Source organism: Tachysurus fulvidraco, chromosome 6, assembly GCF_022655615.1.
Source record: "Tachysurus fulvidraco isolate hzauxx_2018 chromosome 6, HZAU_PFXX_2.0, whole genome shotgun sequence".
Taxonomy (NCBI): Eukaryota; Metazoa; Chordata; class Actinopteri; order Siluriformes; family Bagridae; genus Tachysurus; species Tachysurus fulvidraco.
In genome coordinates this window covers 12,697,214-12,718,412 of record NC_062523.1, presented here as the reverse complement: position 1 = coordinate 12,718,412, position 21,199 = coordinate 12,697,214, and the positions used below count along the sequence as shown (strand labels likewise).

General features: G+C 37.2%; 1 protein-coding gene across 2 annotated transcripts in view; it reads right to left on the bottom strand.

Annotated features, from left to right (window-relative positions):
* The window catches only part of LOC113654482 (inactive dipeptidyl peptidase 10), an 83,143-nt gene extending 63,158 nt beyond the window's left edge, over positions 1–19,985 (bottom strand). The window contains exons 1-2 of one of the 2 annotated variants that reach the window (XM_027164665.2): positions 19,810–19,985; positions 19,188–19,506 (exon numbers count right to left, since the gene is read on the bottom strand). In XM_027164665.2, coding sequence (XP_027020466.1) covers positions 19,188–19,244 — 57 coding nt within the window. In that variant the 5' untranslated portion in view covers positions 19,245–19,506; positions 19,810–19,985. The remainder of the gene's footprint in view (positions 1–19,187; positions 19,507–19,809) is intronic. The other variant, XM_027164669.2, reaches the window with a different exon arrangement.
* Between the last annotated feature and the right edge of the window lie 1,214 nt (positions 19,986–21,199).

Below are 21,199 nucleotides of genomic sequence, written 5' to 3'. Positions count from 1 at the left end.
AATTTTATTATCATTCTCGCCTTCACTACATATCATTTCCACCACACTCAGTATCACATACTATTTATATGAAGATCAGAAATAAGTTTGTTGGATATCATTCAAATGAACTCAAATAATATTAAATACTTCCCTGAACTGGCATTTTATAACAGTTTGTTCTGGTCCACTATTTTGATTAGAAAATATTCATTCCAATGTGCTTGTATTATCTAGAACCACACTGTGACGTTCCAGTGTGTGTGGCACTCTACTTCTCACTTCCCACATAAAATTCACTTTCTTAGGTGGAAATGGTTAATACAGTAGATCCTTGTGGGTTTGTGCCTACACCAAATTTAGTATATTCACACTTTTGCTGCTGCGTTACGGAGTATTTATTTAAACAGGCAACATGAACAAACCATGAGCATTAATATTAATACATTGTAAGAAATGCAATGTAAATGTAACTTAATGTAGCAATGTAACTAACACTGTAATGTAGTTCTATGTCACAATGACCAACATCAACCAGCACCTTTTTTTTTTTTTTGCCATTGTTAACTGGGGAACATTAACCTGTTAACAAAGTTAAACCTGAATTTACCTGGATTTACACCTTGAGGCCAGTACAGTGTTAAGTACATAAGAAATTCTGCTTGGACCTGGCAACTCTGTATGTTATTTAAATCTAGAAACATTCTGTAACTGAAATTGTGACTCATTTCTCTCTAACTATTAACTTCTCAATTATTCAAAGTGTTAACTTTAGTTACTTTTTTAACATTGCTTATGATTTATTAATTCTGAAGTTAGACGCTTGTCAAAGTAAATATGTAAATTATGTTATAAAAATATAAAAATTTATGTTTTAATTCAAGCTGACTTTGTGATGGCATGTTCTAACTATTCTCTGATTTCTCTCTCTCTCTCTCTCTCTCTCTCTCTCTCTCTCTCTCTCTCTCTCTCTCTCTCACATGCCTTTCCCCTGCTCTCACTGCACTCCAGGAATAGCTACTTATTCCTCTACACAGGGGGAGAACTGAAAGACGATGCTGTATGAATAGAGAAGGAAAACCAGAGGAAGGACGATGTGTAATCCACTCTCTCTCAGTCACAGTGCATAAGTTTGTTTCTGTTACTCAGGAAGCAACATACTCATACAGAACACATAAACAGTACACTAGCACTGCAGACAGAGCTGACCTGAGGTCTGTCTCTCTCGCATTTCCCGTCACCTTTTGTGTGTCGATGGTGCAGCCGCTGATGTGTATTCAGTGTGTCTACCTGTGCTGTGGAGAGGGGAGCTGAGGGGAGGGGAGTAAGGATGGGCAGTACAGCTGCAGCTGTTCTCGTTAACGTGAGATTGGGTTAAGTCCCGTGGGACTGGCAGCTAATTTCTCTGGGTCACAGTGATAATTGCTGAAGCACCCACTGGATTCCACACCATTAATGAAGTTATTTAAATCGTGCCACCTTTTACCATCTCCTTCCTTCAGTCTTTTTGTTAATTAGTGGGGCAACTTTCTAGCAAAAAAAATAAATCCTAGCATAAGCTGGTCAGCAAATAATAATAATAAAAATAATTGGCTAAAACCTATTAGGAGTATTTTTCACACTTTGATTTGTGATGCTGCAGAGAGAACTTCAAGCCAAGTCTGACAAATTCAGTAATTCTTTTTTACAAGCAGAATTATACTGTGTAGAACTTGATTTGTTTATCCTTTATACATCTCTCTATTCCAAAATATTCCATTAAAGGTTCAATTGATTTGATCTTATCTTAGAATGGATGGTGGATGAGATGAGTAAATGATGATGAAAATAGGAAAGAGATGAGCCAAAGGTAATGTGAGAGCCAGCAATAGAGAGCAGGAGAAATAGATTGCTAAAGAAAACAGCCAATGACATAGATAAGAGAAAAAAGTGAAAAATCACAATGTGTATTTTACACTCTGTGTTGTGCATTTTTACTTTTTGATTAAAAGTACATAAGTCTGGTAAGATACAGTATGTTTAGCTCTATGTCTATCTTGTGTTAATGACATTGTTTTCTCACTTGGGATTTTTAGGATTTTTTTTCCATAGAAAAGACTCTTGTATGTCATATGTTTGGAAAATGGAAATCATGTTGTGAAGGCCAGCTGATGTACGTTTAATGAAATAAAATGTATGCTTATATGCTTAGAAGTTTATCTGTGTAGACAGGTAAGGCATAGGACCAGGCTTGGATCACAGGACATCAAACACATACACACTTACATACTCATTTGTATATCGCTAATAGTAAGAGACATTGTAATGAGACGGGTTTATGGAAATCCGAGTGTATATCTAGAACACTAATGAGCAAGCCAGGGGTGACGGTGGAAGTGGAAACACTCACTGGGCAACTTCAGAAAGAAACCTTGAGAAAAAAACGATTCAAAATGGAATCCATTCTCTTCTAGGTGACACAGGATAGTGCAATGATAAAGATAAAGTGTATCAAGTGTCTTCTAGTTCCAAGATTCTTGGCATGCACATTAGCTCTCCGGAGCTCTATCCTGAACACCACCTGATTAGCCACGAAAGCCTAGTAGAGTTTCCACTTCCTTCAAAGTTTGAAAAGAGCTAAATCTTCCTCCTCCCATCCTCACCATCTTCTACAGGTGAACAACGCTGAACATGATGATCAGCTGCTTCCGTTTGTTAACAGTATGGGAACGGCACCGTTTCAGAGCGCAAGACTCTACAGAGACTAGAGAAAACAGATGAGAAAATCAATCAGGGCTCTTTACCCACTTTTGACATCGTCCCACCCCACTCATGGACTTTAACATCAACCTTTCCCACCACCCACCAATGTACAACCATCAGATCCCTTTATAACTATATGGGGCACTTTTACTATTATGAGAGTTTTGCTGCTACCTTTTTCCCCCAATATTGGTGCTGCACTTCTTCTTATTATAGGCAATTACCCTAAGATTTGGTCTTCTCTAGTTAAAGTGCAATTTCCTGTATAATAACTTTGTATATTTTTGACGTGTGTCTTTGCTATACACAGTCTTTGTATTTCTGTGTAGATTCTCAAACCATTTATCAAAAAACCTCATTTTTAAGGTTTACACTGAGACAAACAAAAGAATCTCTTCTTTCTTGACAAAGAAAAATGTATGTTTTTAAAAATTCTTCCTCAAGCACATAATAAATCTACTACTGGAAAACAATAAAAAAAAATATGAATGCTCTTTTTGTGATTTATTTATGTAAATGACATAGTGGCAAACTATGATCTTCCTTTCTTTGTTTTCTAGAGAGAATCTCTCTATCTGCCTGTCTTTATCTCTGCCTCTCACTTTCTTATTCTCTCTCAAAATGCCTTGGCAGTCAAAACCAAAAGCCAATACATCTCATGAATTTTAATGCCACTGAATGTGGGCAGAGCCTGTAGATACTCGTCCCATCAGTACACCACAAGGCCAGGCTCTCTCTCTGTACTGCTACTGAAATCTGACTCAGGAAATATTGATTATGTGGTAACAAATTCAACCGATGTTAAACTATGATGATTTATATGGCCAGTATGTAGATATGTGATTTGTCTATGCAAGCTTCATCCTCACGTAACACTTCACACGTTCTGGTTAATTTAAGACAGATGCAAAAGACTGCTCAATACAAAGTCTCTTATCGCCTTTCCTAGCCTAGTGCATCTGTCGTTCACCATCTCATTTTCCTCCTGATTGCCTAGAATATTATCTCTTACCATGGAACTGTTTCTCCACCGGAAGGAAAAATGATTTCTTCACATCATGAGTGTCATTTGATTGTCTCCTGAGTCATTCAACCAAAATTGTAAGTGGGCAACTGTAATGGAAACAAAGCATGTTGCAATAATAATTTTTATTTAGCCAGATAATCAAAACTGCCAAAGCTGGTAAGATCTTGTATAATACTTCACAAAACATACTACTATCAACAACAGTTTATTGCCATAAAACAATACAGTGGCTGTTTTTTTTTTTTTTATCATTGTATTACACTTCTTTCATTGCAAAAGACAAACACAGGTTTAACACGTTAATCCGAATCTGAATATCAGTTCTTTTGCTGATTATGAGTAAACACATATCCTGATCAGGTTCATGGAAGATCCAGAGAATATTCTAGAAACATATGATAGGAGGAAAGAGCACACCCTGGATGGGACTCCAGGAACACACACATACACAGAATTTTCACTAATAGTGCTCATATATATCCAAATAGACACAAATGAATGTGTTAATTTAACCCTCTAGGTGTTAATTCAGTCAATACATCTACTGTGACATTTGAATGTTTTAGTGGAAACTGGAGGACCAGGAGGAAATGTAGACTAATACAGGAAGGACTCTTTCATTTTGTGTGTTTCATAACTAACAAAGCTTTTTCATGTTTATCAGTTTATCAAGTTGCAAGCAAACACATTATTGAAAAGCATTAGGCTACAGTGAGCTGCATTACGTCTCATTACCATGGTAGATTTAAGATGGTATTAAAATATTAACCGGTGAATAATCCATCAAACTTATTCATCACGGCAGTTTGAGCACAAATGCTAAAGATGGCTGCTGTGAGTGATGAAATACATTTAATATTTTCGAGCTGTCAAGCACATTTAAATCTTTTTTGCTTTAGCTGATTACAACAACGTTGTAAACTCATAACATTTATAGTAGAGTTCTAGCGCCCTCTTGTGTTAAAAAGCTGCTTATGCAACTTTGAGCTTCCAGTGTTGGTCTGACACCTTCATCCAAAATCCTTTCTATAATTAAGAAGCTTTAAATCACTTCTTCTCTAGTGAGAAGAAGTGAACTTCTCTATGCAATATATGTAGTCTGTGTATTGTGTCTGTTCAATAAGCATTTACCATAAACACCAGTTCAATCAATAGAGCAAAGGGTGAATATACTAATGCTATTGATGTAGGTATAGATTTGTGGGGCTTTCTGCCTACAACATAAACGTGCCTTGTCAAAACTATCGTCAGCACTGTATGTACTGTAAGCTAACAAAGAAAAATGTGACTGCAATGAGAGCAGCATCTCTTACTCCTTTCTGTCCCTGAGCCGTCACCTACTCATTCCTATATCCAAGCAGATTGGCTTGAAAGGTAATGTAATTTCCTGGTGGACTGACCATGACACAACAGTATGTGACTATTCATTATTCTGCCAAGATGCACTGTTTCCATTATTATTATACATTGACAGCCATAAGCTTTCCTTGCTCTCAGATGGGAGAAAATTGAATGGCAGACAAAAGAGCCTGGCTGTGTGCCAGAGGAATGCTTTAGTAATTCAAACCGTTATAGATTTTTTCAGTCTGATCCTTTTTATGCGCAATGATATGAAAATACTACATCAATACTGCGATTAATTGAATTTTATGCAATTATTGTGATTTTTTTGTATATTGGGTATTTTAGTTGTAAGTTGTGGCAGTCTTATTTCCTTTTACCTTACAGTCATACAAACCTTTACTGACATTTAAACTGTCATTTTAACACTTTTACTTCATTAGCAAAGCCTTTAACATATTGTGTGCTATTTCTACTTGAGCTATTCTTCCAGTATCCCAAGCTTTATTATTTATTTCATGAGCATTCAGAAGCTCACGTATTGCACTCTCTGTAATATATGTCATAGAAGATAATAAGAAAACCACTAGAGCATGAATTAAATCTGACCCACGAGGCTTAGTCTTTTAAAAGTGTTTCAAAAACACCAAACTGAAATATTCTGGCCAAGACCCCAGCATGGGCCACATCATTTTATTCTGAAGTAAAGTCAGTGTATACATGCATCGCTAAGCATCAGAAGTTTTCACCTCTGCACTGAAAACATTAAGTCCTGAATCAGTTCATACCTACAGCAAAGATAAAATAAAAATACCTGGCACCTGGTCTCTGGCTTATATGCCTTTAATTTCCTGCATCTAGCTGAAGCATATGAACTAAAGTGTATGTATTAACCCATTGACTGGTTGCAGAAATAACAAACCAAACCAACCAACAATTGGCATTACATCACGATTTTACACATATTCTCACACATTTGGATGGTATATAGTTACAGCATATGAGCACTATGTATATGTGTATTGCTCTTTGGTCTTTCTGATACTGTGCTAAACTGGTTTTCTATGTATTCATATTTTGTTAGGGTTAAATAAACATATTATTTTCTGTGCTGCATTACAAAGTTTATATTTATTTTATATGTACTAAACTTGGTTAGTTTATTCATTTGCTGTCAATTAAGTTACTTTTCATAGCTATGGAGATGAGACGCAACTGAACATATCTGCAGTGTCAGATGATGTCACTGCTCCAAATAAAATAGCAACCTGTCTGTTCAGTATTGCTCGCTAGGTGAAAACTATTTTAAATTTAAATGAAGACAGGATAGAAATAAAATGTAAATATTGGTGGGAAGAAAAGGTATACCAGTCTTGCAGTGCATTATATCATCTGTTATACAGCACTGATACCACCAGTTACAAAATTAAAGAAATTACAGAAATACATCCCTGGTTTTGTTTTTTTCTGATCTTGACTGTTGTAATTCATTGCCCACAGAACTTCTTCCAGCTATAATAATTAACATACACTATACCATGAGATCATACTAGATGAGATATATATATACAGAGAAAGAGAGAGAGAGAGAGAGAGAGAGAGAGAGAGAGAGAGAGAGAGAGAGAGAGAGAGAGAGAGAGAGAGAGAGAAAGAGAAAGAGATTTATGAGGATGAGTCAAATGAAAACCTTCCAAGTGCATGATACTTTTCATAACTATTTATATACATTCTTATCATCATAGTTTATACTGTAGGTTCTAAGTCCTTAGACTTTATGTAACGTTCAATTGCTGTTTAATAACACAGAGAAAGAAAGAAATAAGCATTTCTACTTTTCCCCACATGAGGGCTCATATAACCTGCATTTCTCTATCTTAAGTGTAATGTGTTTGAGGTAGCAAAATGCATGCATCATGTATTACATACCTGTAGCAGTATTTATTTTGTAGAGCCATCTGTGCAGTGCTATTCTGTATATATAATAGAACAGGAGTAATCATTAGCCCTGTAAAATCTATCATCCTTTTGTATATTTTTCTATATTTTATTTCCAGCCCTTATCTAAATGACCTGATGTGGCTCGTCAGGTAAACGTATTGTCTGCAGCAGTTGTGCTGGTTTGGGATGGAAATGCAATCTGTTGGATGTCAGATCTTCAGGAACAGGGTTAGTAATCATTGGTGTAGAAATATTACCTCTGTCACATGGTATAGTTGTTACAGCATGCTTTGTGTTAGTTGGCTATGAGACAATTTTTTTATTTTTTACGAGAGGGTGAGTGTGACAGTGTGACGGTACAACGCTAAGTGTGTGTTGCTGCAAGTAAGTAAAGTACAACCACAATCAGTGAAGCATAACACCACCACTAAGACCTGCTAATCACACCTGTGGCACCAGTCAACACCATTAATTCACACCTGAGTACACACACACACTGACACACACATACACATTAACCAGAAATGTAATACAAAATAATTCAGGGAGATATTGCACAACATAGCAATATCATGATGGCTTTTACATATGTGTGCAAGCAGTAGGAGCTTTTTGATCCTGTTTAATACAAGAACATGTGAAGCATACTCTCTTCTGAGACTAATATCTCCAATATGGGCTTTAATATGGGAATTGTGTGTGAAGTGATTATAGGCTTAGCTGAATAACAGATAATAGATAGCAAGTCACAGCAAAGCCTACAGCTGGACTATAGGGAAATAGAGAGAAGCCTACACAACAGATGTTAGGACAGCAATCTCTTACTGCTGCACTCTATAACTGTTAAGCCAAGAAAAACACTGCTGCTGTAGATACTCAGAACTGCTGACCTTCAGTTCTTCTGAAGAAAAACACCCAGATTTAACCACAGTGGCAGTAACAACATAGACCATAACTAATGAACAAACCACTCCTCAGACAGGCGATATAATGTTTTCTGAATCAAATAATAACCAGGATTACATTTTTAGGTTCACAGTTCAGAAATGTGATAAACGTCATTGTTGATATATCACAGTGTCTAGAACCAATTGTCTCCCTAACCTGTTATGTTATCATTTCATTCACCCAGTTACACATATTGTTAGAACAATTTTGCCTGAGGATTACTGAATTGCATTATATGATGTAATAGCTAATAAAAAAAACTGTATCCTGTTGACCACATGTTATTAAGATGTATAGTTCACAATACATCATTGAACTAACAAGCGTACGTATTGATTTGACCATTTTCTGAAATTTACTGAGGTTCAAATCTCAGTGTTCTCATAACTGGTTAAAACCATATACATACATACCTACATACAACACTCTCAGTTCTATTTGGTTATTATAGAGTTGTTATTTCCAGTAGAAGTTTTAATAACATGGGAAAGGGGCTGGAGATCAAGGCAACTCTAACTCCGCCTTTCCCCACTGCATTTAATGTCTGTCCAAGTTAAAGGGCATTACCATACAACCCACAGTACATCAGAGATCTGCCCTTTCCCCATTACACTGCTGCGCTTTTGTTTGCCCCACCTCTAACTGCCACCCTGTTTACTCACTATGGCAACGGTTGCCCAGCTACATCCAACCAAAATGACTCGCTCATGCATAATTACAGCTGTTGCAGGAGGTTGACTTTCTGAGTGTTTGTGATGAGAGTGTACAAATACGTCATTAGTCACAGCATCCTCACAGGCACTTAAAGGGCTAAGCTTCTCAATGCCATAAGCGCAGCAAAACATAACTGCCACCTGCCATGTGTGTCAGCTAACAGCAGTGCTCAGCATGACTTCCTGCCTCAAGTTGACTGTGTGAATCTCTCTCTCTCTCTCTCTCTCTCTCTCTCTCTCTCTCTCTCTCTCTCTCTCTCTCTCTCTCTCTCTCTCTCTGAGACTCACACACAAAATGTTATATAAAAGTGAACAAAACCATAGCAGAGACCTTTTTCACCTAATCCTTTCATTCCTGAATCCTGAGACAAAGCCTGAACACAACATTCGGTGGTTTTCTGTATGTTTTATATTTCCAGATTTATAAAACGCACTGTACTTTCGGTTGTGGTTCTTTTCTGACCCTTTTTTGTAGGTTTCTACATAAAGCCAGTCTCAAGCCACAAACTTTAGGACATTTTAGAAAAATTACCTACATATTAATCTTCATAATTAACATGGTGTCTTTGAAATTGTTAAGAGATGTAAACTGACAATTGGTCTATTCTCACTTTGTATTTTCTCTTGTGTGTAGTTCAAATACCCGGTGATAGTGGTGCAGTGGGTATTAGCGCTTGTTGATCTGTGCTTAAGGAAAGCAGTGCAGAAGTGCTTTAGTCCTTCAGTCAGTCTGTCTCCTCATCTGTACACTCTGCTCTTACAGATCAGGTTCAAAAGCTTCAACTTTCATAATAATACTTCTTCAGGATACTTTCAGACAGCATCTTATATATCTCTAACTTATCAAACCAAGTCTTAGTACTGCACAATTGCACCATGGCACTGTGTTCCGCAAGTGGTCTAATGATTACGTCTCCACTACTTCTATGTTGGATTTCTCATTAATGAGAAATTGAATGTTGCTAGAAAATGGGTAGTGAGAAAATGAGTTATTTCTCTTTTATGTTTAGAAGCTAACAGCCCTCATATTTAAGATAAATTATTTTTTTCTTCTATTGAACACCACTGTAACTGTGCTAATAGTGTGTGATCTTAGAACAGTGACCAACTGCTTCATTATTATAGAAAAAAAATATATATATACAGATAATTCAACCTGAACACTGAACCTACTGAACGCTAGATTTATACTTGATGACAGTAGGGGCAGCTTAATCTATTGATTTAAATCTAAACTTTGTCATGAATCTACAGTGAATTATATTATTCAAATATAGTGTTTAATGAAAATGGGAATAAAATTGACTTCAGATTAGCCTTATATAACATTGCTAATAGGATTTGTTCTAGTGAGATAGAAAAACAAGCAGATAAGAGGAAAAAAACAAATCGCTATATGAAACAAACATGGCATTGGTTCAAGACCAGCTGGTCAATAGGGAGGATGCACAGGGGTTGCTGAGGAGGGACAGATGGCTACCCTTAATGCTTCATGCTACATTTTATTTGTAATGCTACACCATCTAAAAAATATATAATATATTGATTTCTGAGTACCAAGAATAATGAGCTCTTTGATCTGTCTCTAATGGGTTGAATCAGTGCTTGCAATTTGCATTTATCATGGTCATGACTACTGTAAACTCACTTCGATTTGGAACAAGGATTTCTCAGTTTAGAGTTTAAACCAAATTCATTATAATAATCATATTTCAATATTCAATTAGTTATAATATCACAGTTTCCAAAGGATGCACAATCTGAAAACAAGCAAATAAAATCATGAAAATGGGGTCAAAATCTTGGCTAAAGCTTCACAGGTGAATCGCAGAAAAGTGGTGAGATATCTGCAAAATGGGCTACTGAAGCTCAATCTGTATTTATGTCAAGGGTATGAAGGAGGTACACCTGCTTAAAATGATTTACATCACTTTGAAATATTTCCCAAGTAAGTCTATTTGACAAGGACTCAACACAAGATGATTATAGACTATCACTCTAACCCAAGATTATTTTAAAACAGTCTGTTTTAGTAATGTTTAAACGATTTCATAATAAAACTACTTCTGTTATATATATATAAAATACTTCCTGTTGAGTTAAAGTAAAAGTAATCATCAAGAAATTTAATCATCGAGTAAATAAGGCACATGGTGAAAAACTATTTACAAACTCTTGTAACTGCTTTTTAATATTTGTACAATTATCAAGTCAAGAAGCTTTTCCAACTTTTTAACAACAACTAATACAAAAATATCTATTTTCTATTCTCCTCTTATGTTTACTAACCAGGTAAGCGATGCTGAAGTGAAAATCACCTCAATTATCAACTGTATATAAAGAAAAGAAATGTTAGCTGGCTAGCTAACTTTCCAAATGCTGCCGTGGTGTTTAGTTTTTGGTTTGCCGAGGTTATATGATTTTTTTAAAATCCTTTTCCAGATTTAGTCCCCCTTTACTGTAATAATAACCTCCATTCTTCAAGAAAGGCTTCCCACTGGATTTTGGAGCTTGACTGTGGGGATTTGCTCATTCAACCACAAGTGTATTAGTTTGGTCAGGCACATCTGTCGATTGAGGAGGCCCGGCACTACATTCCAATTCATCCTAAATGTGTTCAGTGGGTTTAAGGTCAGTGTTCTGTGCAGGCCACTCGAGTTCTTCCTCACCAAACTTGGCACACCATGTCTTTATGGAACTTGCTTTGTGCACAGGGGCACTGTGATGCTTTAACAGTGAGACCCATTAACAGGTTTTAGACCCATTAATACCAGTGAAGGGAAATTGTGTTGCTGTAACATATAAAGTGATCCTAGGAAACTGTGATTCCAACTTTGTGCCAACACTTAGGGAAAAGCTGACATATGGGTGTCCACAAACATTTGGTCATATTGTGTAGATTTACAACAAACAGGCAATGGATTGTGAAAATCAAAACTGACTCTCAAGAGATCTGCCTAGTCAAGACAACTCAAGCAAATTGCACATGGTTCTACAGGTTGGATGTGAAATGCTGATATATCCACCAGTTTTGGCTCACATAATTTGCAGGTCATTTTCACCCTGTCTCATTTGAAGCATTGTACAGTAGGAAAATTGAATTTAAAATTTAAATTTGCACTGCCTTATCCAGGGTGAAATATTATTTTATTCTGTAATGGTGATCAAAACTTTATAGTTCAATATTTAGTTCAATATTACATTTTATTAAAAACTCAAAACTAAATATTAAATGTGCTATGATTTAATTACTGTACACTCATAAAGTATAATTAACAGTGTGCCATGTACTCATGTACTGATACTTTCCAGCCTTGGCATTGTCTTCAGACTCTCGTAATAATACAAAAAAAAAAAGACTTATTGAAAAAAGTCCTCTGCACTGAATCGCTTTTTTATATTTACAACTTAATATTATCTACCTTAATTCCTCTGATCGATTTAATTAACAAGGCCTGAATGGGCATTTAAATGTATGGCAAAGACTCAATAAAGCTAATGGAGAATATTTTTGATGGATGTAGAAACAAAATCTGCAAAAAACAAAATCTGAATCAGAATAATTGGTCACTATAGCAGCAGTTATTTAGTCAATGTCAGACATCATAGACAGCTGCAGTTGCAGGTAATGTGTTTATTAAAGATGGCAAATAGCAAACAGATCCCAAAAACACACTTAGCTTACTCATATAGTCAAAAACAGGCAAAAGAAAGATTACAAATTCCAGGGAAGCATAAACACTAGCATGAAGGCTTGGTGTGTCAGCTGCAGAACAGTGCTAAGCGATGCGTGAAAGTTCAAAGTCTCTATTTATCGGGTGTGTGGATGATTGAACACAGGCATGCTGTATGTAATATTAGGTGAAGGTGTCAATGTGAGATGCTGTAGGCTGTGGTCTGTTAAGTCTAAGAATAATAAATATTTCAATGTACGTTGTCTCTAGAGCTTTATCTTCCATGTGCTGTATATTTTTTATAGTTTTTTTGCAGGGTAATACTACAAAACTTTTAGCCTACAGTATGTAATGTGGTAAGTTTTTTCTGGAATCAAGACGTTAAGTTCCCTGATGACGAGTCAGAATAATGCAAACATAGCTGAAAGTGGAGCTGGCAGTACTTGTCTTTATTGACAATGTGGTTGCTGATGCCAGCAGGATAAAATTTTGAAGTGAACAAAAGCAATTCACTAGACAGCTTTTCAGCTTGTAGCGGGGAAAATGATTGAAATATACTGCTAAAGTAACTATGAAGTTTTTTAGGGCAAAGTAGCCAAGCCAGTTGCGTGACCTAAAACATTCTGAGCTTTGTTCACTTTGTGGATTCAAAGCTAAAGACAAAAAGACCTTCAAAAAGTACAAAGAAAATCATAATAATAAATAAGCGGGACTACAAGCCTAAGGGTGCATCAGCAGTGAAGAGTCTGGTGATGTCAACGGATGGTAGGCTTCAGGCAATCATTACTTGCATTATTTTTAGAATAATTCTTTTGTATTTATTTTCGCAATTAATTTTTCTTTATATTCTAGCCTCTGGACTAAGGAGTTTAAAACAGCAAAGACTGCATTAAAAATAACAACCTCATAAATATGCAGACCTCAGAATTCAATAAAAAGAAAGAACTTCATGAATGGAAGACAGAGGAAAAGAGTGTACAATGACTTCTAATGAAACTTCTAAGAAACTTCTAAGAATATTTTTCATTAGATTTAGACACAGTCATTGATATTATGGGCCACTCTATCCTTTTGCCAAACGCTTTGTAAATTGAGTATTGCCAGTACAGCACAGAGAACTGGTTTAGCTTTTTATCTGATGGATAAAAAACATTTCATTACCTTCTCTGGCGAGACCCCACAATCTCCACTATTACATAAGGCTCAGCTCTCGGTCCATTGACTTTTATAATTTAGATACTTCCAATCTCTTCGCCACACCATATAAAGCTTTAATCATAACTTTCCCTGATATTTCCCTGATGACATTCAGACATAAATCCCACACAATACCTGCCACTGGCCTAAACTGTTGCTTGTCTATTGAGAATTCGATTTGGATGACAAATGACTATTTTAATTTCAAAAAACGATAACACGATTTTCTAAAACTTTGACTCAAAAGCAGTTCTTAGCAATAAATAAATATATAAACCTTTATATTGATACCATGCCTACTGTATTCTCCTACCTTTTCTGTTCACAACCTCTGAGTCATTCTAGACCATACTCTCTCCTTTGACTACCATACAGTATAAGCTCTATATTGAAAAAAGCTCTTTTTTCATTTCGAGAACATTGACAAACTCAGAGCTTGTCTTTCCCACTTGCTGTTCCATCCTTCAGTCAAGCGTTTGTCTCTATGCAGTCGGATTGTTGCAATTCTGTCCACAGTGCTATCAGTTCTGTTTCTTACCAAAGGTTTAAAGATTTATGTGTTCAACTTCTCACAGATTTTCCACCTCAGTCCGATTTTACAGCAATACTTTAGGACTTGGCTATCAGATAAAACAAAATATTTAATCTTCTTAAATATTTTCTTTAGTTACTCTATAAATCTTGTAATACACATGCTTTTTTTTTATGTCTCTAGTCTTCTGTTTCATTACCAGCCCATCTGCACCCTTAAATCCACCACGCTCAGTATTCCACCATCTACAGTAAATCTTTAGTACCTTGAGCCCTCACTGACCCCCTATTAAAACATATTCTCGGTTGTTTTTCTACATCTTCTCACTAGTATGTCTCAGTGTAATATAGCTGTTCTAAAGCATCTTTGGGTTATTTAAAAGCTCTGTAATTATCTTCTATAATTACCTAACAAGCAGCAAAGAAAGCATTCACTTTAGTAATGTGATTGCTGCATCAAAAAACAAGTGTTCATATTAATCAAATGTGAAGCTGTGCAAATAAGTGCTAACTAAAATGTGGCCAGTAAACACTCCAAAAGGCCAGAATTAAGCAGCTAGATAGAGAGAAACGTGCAAATATCCTCTCTAGCTATGAGCTTAATGTACTTTATTTGTAGTAATTGGCTATTCATTTCTAAAATCTATGGCTATTCATTTCTAAATCCGTTAACACATTTAATCCTCCCAAATTAAAAATATATCTGAATTTGTGAAACTTTTTATCATGCTTTTAGTAATTCTGCACCAATTTGAAGAAACTAAGAAACTGGATGGATGTGTTTCAACTCTGCTATGTATTACACTTCTATGCTGCTTGTAATCTTCTTGCAACAATTGTTAATCAGGTCCTGGTCTATTTTACTTTTTTGTTGTCTGTTTACGATCCCTCTTATCAATAAATCCTCTCATACTCACTCACTCACTCAGATTTTTATCTGAGTGAGTGAGGGGATGTTCAGAGAAGCTCCCCAGAGCAACCAAAATACCTGCTCTAGTGCTCCAACTGGTTTTAATCCATGCAAATCATTGCATCCTTATCCTCTCAGGAAATTACTGCATGTCTCCTATAAACATAAGGAAATTGTACAGTTGAAGGCACCTCAGTGGAGTGTAGCATGATTTATGGTTACAGTTTGGAGTACAAATTTGTCACATTGCAGCCCATACTAACCTTTTATCTCACGGTGGTGAAAAGTAAATCCCCCCCCCCCAAAAAAATAAACAAACAAAAAAACAAAAACAAAAAACTTTTTTTTTAACATTCACTGGGAGCACATTGGATTCTTGCCTGTCTAGAGCACCCAATTCCTTTCAGTTAATAAGAGCAAAACCTTGGGCACTAAGCACAAAAGAGGCAGGCTGCACATAAACAAACAGAAAGTAAAGTTTGTATTTGACCTCGTCCTGGAGAGAGGCAATAGCGCCATGCACAGAGATAAACATCTGAACTTTGCATTAGGTTTCAAAAAGCGTACAGCAGATGGGGAATTCTCTTCCTTCATTTTATTTTACTTTATTTTTCTCTGAGCTCACAGCAAATGATTCTTTCTTATAAATGATTTTTCAAACTGACAGACAGTCTTAAATAGCATGCTTAATTCACCACAACTGTAAGTAATCTCTGATTTGTGGGGTTTCACTCCTACTCTAGAAAGATCGAATGCACCACTCAGAGACGCTTCATGATTAATATACAGTACTGCTGTTTTATAATGCAACCATTTCTAATGATACAGTTATCCTTGTATTTTAGTCCAGAATATGGTTTAAAGATTCCCTGGTGGATTGGGTCCTAGTGTTTCAGATTGTTCTAATAAACAAGAGCTCTGCTGTGTGGTTACTCCTGGGTTATTAGCCTGGGACTTTGGGTTTTAAGTCAGGGCTAGCCGTGGTGTGAACAAGTCATGGTTTTAAAAATGAGCCTGGAAATAATTTCCAGAAGGAGTAGGTCTGTCTCCAGATCTCTATAAATTTTTGCTCACTACACCTTCATATATAAGTATATATGTGTTTTTAGAAACCTTCTGTTGTCATAAAATATTTCATATATACAATCTCAGCATTATTTCAGAATACACTAATAGGTCGTTTAATTTGAAATGTTTTCCTTACCAACCTTAATGAAATTAGCATTCTTTTTTTGCACCAATTATATAAGTATATTCTTATTCTTGATATTTTTGTCTTTGAGATCCATCATTAATAAATCATTATCATTTTCTTTGCACTCAAATGAATTATAATTGAATGATATATTTTTATGTGGTCTAATTACTACCTGTTCTTTCTAATCTATACTGATCTGTAATAAACATAGATCGTTATCTAAATATCTACAAGCAAAGCTGAAAAACAAGATCACTTGCTTCTTCTGAAATCACAGAGTGTAACTTTATGCCAGCCAAGACTAAACATTATTAGCAGAAGGCTGTATCAAATTGTGGAATGGTGTGAAGAAAAAGTCAGACAGAAGCCAAAAACCGCAAATACTAATAGTCATGTACTCTTCTGGGAAAAATATGTGAAAATATGTGATAAAGAACTTGTTATAGTTTGATGCTTTATAAATTTGGACAGATATATGTTTGTACATGCAGACAAAAATGTTATTGAGCAAAAAGGCCTCAGTGAGAATCACACACTAATGGTACAATTTATTACGGGAACTTATTTGCTGCTTCAGAAATGAGCTTTTTTGTGATTATCTTTTGCCAGATTGTGGTATTATTACACTTCTCAATGAGCCGTTGGTAGCTTCAGAAACGTGTAAACAATAGTGGTGTAGCCCAGATTAATGGGTGTAATGCAATCTTCTCTATAATTGAAGGCCAATTGAACACTTTCTCACACTTCTCAGTTCTTGGGCAACAAAATTTTGTGTTACATTGATGCTGGTGGTGGGGGCACGGTGGCTTAGTGGTTAGCACGTTTGCCTCACACCTCCAGGGTTGGGAGTTCGATTCCCGCCTCCGCCTTGTGTGTGTGGAGTTTGCATGTTCTCCCCGTGCCTCGGGGGTTTCCTCCAGGTACTCTGGTTTCCTCCCCCGGTCCAAAGACATGCATGGTAGGTTGATTGGCATCTCTGGAAAATTTTTCCGTAGTGTGTGAGTGTGTGAGTGAATGAGTGTGTGTGTGTGTGTGTGCCCTGTGATGGGTTGGCACTCCGTCCAGGGTGTATCCTGCCTCGATGCCTGATGACGCCTGATATTGGCACAGGCTCCCCGTGACCCGAGAAGTTAGAATAAACGGTAGAAAATGAATGAATGAATGATGCTGGTGGTTCTGTATTCACTTTCAGAGCTTGTTTTAAAAGGTTTAAATAAATGAATGAGCCAACTTCAGTTTATTCTCTCTCTTTTCTCGTTCTTTGCCACTCCATCAGTTCAGTATAGTCATAGAATATTCTGCACTTGATTTGTGAAATGTAGTGTGTTTGTGCATGCTTCCACTAGCCAGTGAGTGTGAATTCTACCTATCCTGATTTCTGTTTAAAGCACATGAAGTGTCAGATGCAGAAAATACTTCAATAGTTTGCCAGGTTTTGTGTGTGTGTGTGTGTGTGTGTGTGTGTGTGTGTGTGTGTGTGTGTGTGTGTGTGTGTGTGTGTGTGTGTGTGTGTGTGTGTGTGTGGATGCTTAGTTGCAGGTTGATGATAGCTCCTTTACTCACTATAATTGGACTGAACTCTTTATTGATTGACCCCCCTGTCACAGCTGACCTTTGCATTTACCCTACGCGAGCGCTCAGTTCAGCAGGCACAATACCTAACAGGTCTAATAAAGCTGACCATGCTGTGTGCCTGGTGCAATCAGGAGACAACTCATCAGGTGATGAAGGCACTCAGCTCTTTGAGCAGCAGGCAGACTGAACATCAGCTCATCCGTCAAACATCCCAAGATATCATGTGGGTCTCGGGTTCCATCATATTGCTATCGAGCACAGTGAGGATGAATGAGGCGGAATGAACATCAAGCCAAATGTTAATAATTTCCATCAATTGCACACACTTAAAATCGACACACACCTCTTAACATAAAGCAAAGTAAACCTTCTCCATTCAACAAGCTTTGCTGATGAATCTGCTTGGCTTGTGCTTGCCGTTGTGGATTTCAACACAAATTAATGACAGACTGCAATGAGGATTTAAAGTCACGCTGCTGCTCCCTCGGAGTATTGACTGACATGCAGTACAGAGCTCATAACACTCTCTCATCTTTCACTGTCAGATGAAAACCTCAGCTGCAAGTGCAACCCCACCAGCTCTGTCTACACTGCCATTTTTACATAATCCACTACTGACTGTAGGCATACGTGGGAAGAGAGAATACGATATAACGTGTGGCTGCTGAAAGACTAATAGTTCATTGACGGCTGTTGAAATAAGGGCTGACTGCGTGAAGTTGCAAACTCGCATTGTTCTCAGCAGAGGCTCTGCGCAATGTTAATGCACCTCACTAATCCTTTAGATATGAAATAGCGCGCCTAACACACACACACACACACACACACACACACACACACACACACACACACACACACACACACACACACACACACACACACTACGCATTGCAAAGGGAGTGATATATGCGCTCCTCAGTGCGGCATTCGACGTGTATTGAATTACAACATCTTCATGCGTTTTGGGGACCAAATGAGCTTCTCAAACATTGTTCCACTTGCTCAGCATTCACTTTTTATAATTCAGTTTTTATATCGTGTTTACGTGTTTATATAATAGAGCAACACACATGCATTGTAATATAGCCATTCCAAATGCACATTTCGTCAAAACGCCCTGAATACAGTATAAATTTGCTTTAAAGGAAAGTAACCACAAATGAACACAAATACGCAAAGAATAACGGCTGGATTTTCAGCCGTGTGGAACAGGCAAAAGGCGCGGTGGCGGAGATCCTCTGCGCAAAACTATTCATCATCACTCTCATCATCATCCTCATCATCATCATCTGCCAACTTTGGAGCGGTGAGTCGCCAAACTTCATCTCCCATCACCGGAACACACAACAGCCACGACTGACAAATCAGCCCGAAATCAGTGATGCAGAAACAGAAGACTGGTAAATAGTCTTACCTTTATGGATTTAGAGGATTGACACTTCACTTGGGAAACGGTGGCTGTTTGGTTCATGTTTGCATTCAAAGCTCGGTCGCAACCCGACCCAAAAGACGCAGTCTGAGCCGGACTTTCAGCGACTCGAAATTCACTAATCCACTTTGTCCACAAGTAGCAGCAAATAAAGCATGTGCACCAGCAAGCAGCCTATCCTCGGTGTTTTTTTTTTTTTGCGATCCGACAGTAGTGCGTGGGGAATCAGATGCGTAATGTGCTCAGCTGGATCTCTCTGCTCCACTCTGCCTGCTATCTCCCCCTCTGTGATATATATGCGCACCTGTAGGGCACAGCCCAGCAACACAAGGTTTACATAAGCATAAAGGTGTTTAAGTTTGCATTAACAATGTAGTAAGCATGTAAATTAAACATTAATGTTTAATGACTAACTGATTTGCAACAGGGTGCACATTTAAATCAATGGTAATCAACTGTCAGTCACACTTCTATCACCTGAGTCTTTCTGAGATAAACAAACTCTTCCCGATAAACCAGCTTTCCTACTGGCAATGACCAGTCCAGGAACCCCATCAAGCTGAGGTCTGTTTATGCAGATTCTGTAAACACAGATGCACACACTCACCGTCTATGTTGTCACACTGCAAAATCACTAGTCCTGTAGAAGAACACCCACACTGTTTACTGAAGTGAACCAAATGAACACTAAAGGAGTTAATACAACAGAGGGGCTTTGCTGTACACATGTTACGAGATAATTTTAACGCCAGAGACAGCTCTGTACTTGCTGTTGAAATGAAACATGCTGCAGTTCTGAGTTGCTGCTATACAGCAATGCTAATGGGGACCAAAGGGATTTGAGAGATGATAGCAATGTACAGAAGCCACACATTATAATGCTCTATACAGTGGGTGGCTTTGAGCAGTGGATCAAGTCCAACTCAGAACAATCAGCCAGAGAAGCACACACACTTTGAACATTCATCCAAAGAAACACACATTCTCTGACACAGCCAAGAAAACACACCAACTCTGAATATTTAGCCAGAGAGACACACTAACTTTGAACATTCAGCCAAAGAAAGAAACATTCTCTGAACACAGCCAGAAAAACAAACCAGCTCTGAATATTCAGCTAGAGACACATACTAACCCTGAAACACTAATTCTGAACATACAGCCAGAGAGATACACTAACTCTGAACATTCAGCCAGAGAGAAACACTAACTATGAACATTCAGCCAAAGAAACACATGTTATCTGAACACAGAGCCAGAAAAACAAACCATCTGAATATTAGCCAGAGAGACAGGCTAACTCTAAACATACTGTAGCTAAATCTGAATAATCATGCAGAGCAAGTGATTAAAAAAATGTGAGGCAATATATTACAGTCTAGGATACTGGACTGTATAACATGTTGACAGTATATTTACTGAGTCCCCTAAGTACACTGTTTCTGCTACACTGAAGGCATTAGTTTCTGAGACCAAAATGATGATTATTAGACTATAGATCATTTTTTCAGCTTTCACTTCAAGATACATCTTGATGTGAACATATACCTTAAAACATGGCCGATTTGCTGGTAGACCACTCAATTTCAACATGAGCAAAGTGTCGAAAAGTAAATTAAAATAAATAACATTCATTATACACATCATTGCATTGTCCTTCTACTTGATGAAGTTCCTCCCAATTATTGGATGCATTTCTCTGTAAATTGGCAGACTGACTGTTTCTGTGGACCTCTGAATTTATTCTGCTGCTACCATCATGAGTTACATCATTAATAATGATTAATGAACATGTTCCTGAAGCAGCCATGCAAGCCCAAGCCATGATGCAACCTCCAGTCCCATGGCCTTTTCATCACTTTAGTAAAGGTTAATCTCAGTGTTAATCTCGGTCTTTGTGAATAGTCTTCCAATTCTAACGGCTGATGAGTGGTTTGCATCTTGTTGTATGGCCTTTAAATTTCAGCTCCTGAATTCTTATTTGAACAGTGGATTGT